At 47.5% G+C, this 6,090-nt stretch overlaps 1 protein-coding gene across 3 annotated transcripts in view; it reads right to left on the reverse strand.

Annotated features, from left to right (window-relative positions):
* The window catches only part of ASPG (asparaginase), a 60,471-nt gene extending 54,972 nt beyond the window's left edge, over nt 1-5,499 (reverse strand). Inside the window, exon 1 of one of the 3 annotated variants that reach the window (XM_028750382.2) lies at nt 5,357-5,499. In XM_028750382.2, the coding sequence (XP_028606215.2) occupies nt 5,357-5,402 (46 nt within the window). In that variant the 5' untranslated portion in view covers nt 5,403-5,499. Of the gene's footprint in view, nt 1-5,161 lie in introns of all 3 variants that reach the window. The other 2 variants (XM_077923619.1, XM_028750289.2) reach the window with 2 other exon arrangements.
* Between the last annotated feature and the right edge of the window lie 591 nt (nt 5,500-6,090).

Consider the following 6,090-nt stretch of genomic DNA (forward strand, 5'->3'; position numbering starts at 1 on the left):
ACTGACAGAAACTCTGCACTTTTGTTTTCAATAGATGCAGCAGATGAGGGTTCGGTTTCCAGCTGACTTGCTACACATATGCTTTGTTCCCAACTGATGAAATACATAATGTAAATTGCACAGCTAAGACCAAAGAAACCTTTCCCATGATGTACAGGATCCAGATGGTGCTATACATTTAGAGTCCATCTGAATGATCTCAGTCTGCCTATACCTAGAGGCTTCAGAATTATTATTATTATTATTATTATTATTATTATTATTATTATTATTATTACCCCACCCATCGGGCTGGGTTTCCTCAGCCACTCTGGACGGCTTCCATTCATATACAGTGGTACCTCGGGATGCAAACGGGATCTGTTCCAGAGTCCCGTTCGCATCCTGAACAGAACGTAAGCCGCATTTCGCCGCTTTCGCGCATGACGTCATTTTGACCGTCTGCGCATGCGCGAGCGGTGAAACCCGGAAGTAACGCGCTCTGTTACTTCTGGGTCGCCAAGGAGCGCAGCCCGAAAATACTTATCCTGAAGAGTATTTAACCTGAGGTATGACTGTATATAGGGACGCGGGTGGCGCTGTGGGTTAAACCACAGAGCCTAGGACTTGCTGATCAGAAGGTCAGCAGTTCGAATCCCCGCGACGGGGTGAGCTCCTGTTGTTCGGTCCCTGCTCCTGCCAACCTAGCAGTTCTAAAGCACGTCAAAGTGCAAGTAGATAAATAGGTACCACTGCGGCGGGAAGGTAAACGGCATTTCCGTGCGCTGCTCTGGTTCGCCAGAAGCGGCTTAGTCGGCCAATAAAGCGAGATGAGCACCGCAACCCCAGAGTCGGCCACGACTGGACCTAATGGTCAGGGGTCCCTTTACCTTTATGACTGTATATAACATACATAACAGAGGTGGGCAATCTGTGGCACCTTGGCCTTCTTCCAAGCGGTCCCAGATTAGCCTCCCACATTTCACCATTCCTTGGAATCAGCACTTCATTGGGTGCCTCTGGGCCATAGCAATCCTGCAATCCAGAATGAAACCTGGAGGCAGACAGGCACATGCACATTTTAAATTGCCCATCTATGGCACATGCACAAGCTCAGAAGCCCAACCATGCAGTACAGCTGCTTCTCCAATAGATGAGAAGAGCTTTCCAATGCAGCAGATAAGACGGACTAAAATGAGGTTGGAGTTGGGAAGCCCTCTTTTTTTGGAATTGCTGGAGGCATGCCATGCCTGCCCGTCCTCCCACTGCATTTCTGGTGGGGCTTAGGTCCCCCTCTTCCGGGAGTGGTTTTGTGAACTTCCTGCCAAGGAAGATTGTTGCTTACTTATCTAAATTCCCTCTGATTCTTAGGGGGGGGGGTGTGAAAGAGGAGGGGAGGAGTTCCATTGTGCAGGCATAAATCCTTGCCCTGTGACAAGCACATTGAATCCCACCCAATGCTTTCCATGTCACCCAGGTGAAAACTCTCTCCTAACAAAGTCTATTACAGAGACAGGACTACCAGGTAAAGAGGGCAAAAAAGCTATTTTTCACTCATTTTGCTTTTATTTTCTCCTTGCCTGTGCTTTTAAATCCCTCTGTACTTCTATACATTTTTAAAATTGTCCATCTGCGCATTTATCTCTTAACTTAAGTTCATCACTGCCCCCTCTTGCATCCTTTCTCTCTCCCTCCCAAGGCCAGCCCAAGATATTTTGCCACTTGAGCTGAACCACAGAATAAAGCTACTGACAAATGTAATAAATAAATAATGTAATGTAATATACCGGTAATAGTAACTTTTCCCTTCTGTTAGTTTTCCTTATCTTGATTGCACCAACCCACACCTACCCCCTGTTGCTGCTATTTGTTTTTGGTTTGCTTTTGCTGAGGAAGGAATGCAATCAATCAATTCAGATGAGGAAAATGGAACCATCCTAGGTTGATTCAGAACTATACATGGTTCACAAGCTTTCATTATGAATCCTGTATTTTCAAAGTAACAAGTGTGATTGAGACTAATCAAAGGGTGAGTTGTCTGTTGCATACCCTTCTTAAAATTAATGAACGTTATCCTTAAAAACTATAACAAATTAATGACCTCTGGCAGATCTCTACAATGGAAAGGTATAACGGATTTATGAAATGAAATCAGCACAAGCACAGTATGGTCCACTTCAGCACAAGTAATGTCATACTAAGGAATCTTGACTTTCTCTAAACTTGTAGGATCTCAATCTGTCTCATACATTGCATGTAAACAGTTGAGTTTATCCTTCCTGAAGCAAAATATGAAATAAGATGATTTGTCCCTGTCCTGTTGCACAAAACTGCCCTGTTTTACAAAGAAATGGAGGCTACATACACACCATACATTTAAATTACCCCTAAATCCTGACAACTGTAGTTTACTTCTCCCAGAGCTACATTTCCCAGCACCCTTAACAAACTATAATTCCCAAGATTCAGAGGTGTGTGTGCTTTAAATGTACGGTGTGGACTTAGCCTGACTGAAGCATGAGCTAATGTAATAAATAAAGTTGTCATCTTGCAACCAATGCTTTCCAACGGCTAATAACAAGTAAACAGCACTGGTAGCAACTGTGAAAAGGAAAATGTAATGAGTTTGCCATAGTGGAAGGGAAAAAGAAAGGAAATGGAGATGGCTCCTTTTACCTAACGGCAAAATATGTAGGAGATCTTCTCACAGAACTCCTAATGTCACTTCTATTTGATACCTCATTTCTGAATTAACTAATGTAGCTAAGCATACATCAAAGGGATGAAGAATTATCACCTTTTGCCACATTCTAGCTACCCTGATTTTGAAAACCACAGGTCTTGAACAAACTCCACTTTCAAAACCACATTACTGCACACAGATTGATCAGAATGGTTAAAGAGTGGCAGAAGGGTAAACATCCCACTTTTTCAGTCCCTGCATTAGTGAAATTGCTGCTCTACATTAATGGTGATCTGGAGAAAGCTGTGACCTTGTAGGTGGAGTTGCAGTAGCCATGCTCTCACATTCTGTGTTTACTAAACTATGTTCCATGGTTTCAAACTCACTAATGCAGATTAGCATCTCAACTTTGGCTATAAACACACACTGAAAGGTAATGAAAATATCCTTTCTCCCAACCAGTATTAACTTGGGTGGGGATACGTTTTTCAACCGAAGGGTCACATTTCCACACAGACGACATTATGGGGGCCACATGTCAGTGGTGGTCAAAGCCAGGGGAAAATGGGTAGAGCAATGAATGTGAATTTTACCTTTGTGCAGGAGGCTAGTATCTACACATATACTCTATCCCTCTCCATTCAGACACACAAGAAGGATTATCAAACTTCAAAGACACATACCAGCCAGCCAAAAACACTGGAGGACTAGTGAGGGGAGGGCTTGGGGAGAGTTTTGTGGGCCAGACAAAGAGGCTTGAGATGATACATTTCACACCCCACACTCCTGCCTCCACCTGAATTTCCTTATCCTCACTTTAACTGCTGGGGTTGCAAGTTCAGCAGGATGTGAAACAGAGATGCCTGGGCTTTTTTCAGCTGGAACTCATCGGGACTTAGTTCCGGCACCTCTCAGGTGGCAGGTGGGCACCACTGCCATTCTAAGAGAACAAGGGAGGTATTCATGGTGAGTTCCGGCACCTCTTTTTCTAGAAAAATAGCACTGGGTGATGCTTTGTGACTTTTGAGCATGTCGTTCTTGGATAAAAGGTCATTAAGAGGTCTACAAATTCTGTTATATAAAGTGTCTCTTTAGCCCAGGGGTTGAAAACATGGCCGTCTCCCGATGTTGCTGGACTCCAGCTCCCATCAACCTCTGTCAGTTTAGCTTGCTCAGTAGTTAAGGATTGTGGGTAATGGAATCCAGCAAAATATAGAAGGCACCACATTGCCTACCCCTGGCTCTACCATTTAACAGCTGGAATTTCCGCAACTTTGAATGCACAAACTGCACATCACCTAATTACTAAACAGTACATGAGCCTTCGTGGGCATAGCCAGAGGGGTAGGGAGGGGCAGCTGCCCCCTCAAATTAATAAAAATCAATAAAAATATATAGCTGAGGTTCTGCCCCCAGCCCTAACAAAAATCCTGGCTATGCCCATGGGAGCCTTGTTCTCTTCTGCATGTAGTCACTGAAACAAAAGAACACTCTGAGCCATTCTACAAGTCCAAATACTTGCTTGGAGGAAGGAATAAGTAGCCCAATACCCTGAGCTAGAAGAGAAACCCCACACATAGGGCTTCCTCTAGCCAGCTGCGTGTTCACAATCCCCACCTCCCGTGTACTACCTGCAATTCTGCACATAACATCAGGTGGAGTGTTCTGCCATCCCCCCAAAGCCAGGCTAAGAGCAAATCCTACTCATGAACAAGTTTGGTTTGTAATGTTAGAATCACAGAATTGTAGAGTTGGAAGGTACCACAAGGGCCATCTAGTCCAACCCCTTGCAATGCACTTTTTTTTTTTTTTTTGCCCAATGGGGTACTCGAACCCACCACCCCGAGATCAAGAGTCTCATGCTCCACCAGCTGAGCTATAGAAAATTATTTACTCCCAGGTAAAGTGGGTGAGGGATGCAGGTGGCGCTGCGGGTTAAACCACAGCGCCTAGGGCTTGCCGATCAGAAAGTCGGCGGTTCGAATCCCTGCGACGGGGTGAGCTCCCGTTGTTTGGTCCCTAGCAGTTCGAAAGCACGTTGAGGTGCAAGTAGATAAATAGGTACCGCTCCAGTGGGAAGGTAAACAGCATTTCTGTGCGCTGCTCTGGTTCACCAGAAGCGGCTCAGTCATGCTGGCCACATGACCCGGAAGCTGTACACCGGCTTCCTTTGGCCAATAAAGCGAGATGAGCGCCGCAACCCCAGAGTCGATCACGACTGGACCTAATGGTCAGGGGTCCCTTTACCTTTTAAAGTGGGTGAGGTGAGCATTGCTCTTTGAGGTACTATAAAACTCTGTCGCTTTTGATGCAACAGGCGACTGGGTTAACCCCTCTGGAAACTATCAGGCTGAAGTTCAACAGGTGATGGGGAAAGCTTCACCTGCCGAATTCCCACCTGCCAGGACCTCTGCCTGAAGGTGGCGCGGGGTGTTTATTCCCACAGGAGACACGCACAGACCCAACCCTCCATGCTGCCCAGCAAGCTCACTCGCTCACCCTCCGGCTGAGGCACCATCCCGATGGTCCCTCCCGTGTTGATCACCAGCACCCGCGCCTCGGCCACGGCCCCGCAGCCGCCGCCGATCTCGAGGGCCGGAGCGGGCTCGGTGGACGAGAGGGCTCGGCCCAGAAAGCCGCCCGCCTGCGCTGCCTCCGCTGCCATCATGGTCTCCCCTCAAGAGATGCCGTTACCTGGCCGAAAGGGCGAGCGGGTGTCAGAGACGGGCAACGTGCGCATCCATATACCGGCTCAGAAGCGCCGCCCCCTTCCCGGGCTCGCCCGCCCTCATTGGCCGGAGCCTGGACCTGCCTCCGCCTGCGGAGGGGAGTGGGAGGGGGGGAAAGTGTGAGACGAAAGAGAGAGACACACAGCCCCCACCCCCCATCCCGCGCCCGCGCCAAAAAAGGAGGCCGCGTTAGGCCATTGGGGCGCGCTGAGGGCAGGCGGTTGGGCATGCGAGGGGTTTCCTTAGGGAACCTAAAGGGGCTTCACTCTTAGCCCCTGAAAGCCGCTGGCCCGAATGGCTGCCCAAGTGTTTTGCCTCCACTACACTAGGCTATCTCCTCAGCAGGGAGGGAAAAACAAAAGGCTGAAAGCGAGAAGTGGTTTATATGAAGAGAGAGTGTGTGTGTGTGTGTGTGTGTGTGTGTGTGTGTGTACATACACACTTCGTGGGGGAGCAAAAAAAGTAGACGCAGTTTTCCTCCGCTTCCTAATAAGCTCTCTTTGGTATAGAACACAAAAAAAAACCCTTTCTTTAAGCTCAGCCTGTCCTGAGACAGCATCTTAAAAAGCAGAGACATCACCTTGCCAACAAAGGTCCATATAGTTCAAGCTATGGTGTTCCCAGTAGTGATGTAGGGAAGTGAGAGCTGGACCATAAAGAAGGCTGATGGCCGAAGAATTGATGCTTTTGAATTATGGT

This window comes from Podarcis muralis, chromosome 1, assembly GCF_964188315.1.
Source record: "Podarcis muralis chromosome 1, rPodMur119.hap1.1, whole genome shotgun sequence".
Classification (NCBI taxonomy): domain Eukaryota; kingdom Metazoa; phylum Chordata; class Lepidosauria; order Squamata; family Lacertidae; genus Podarcis; species Podarcis muralis.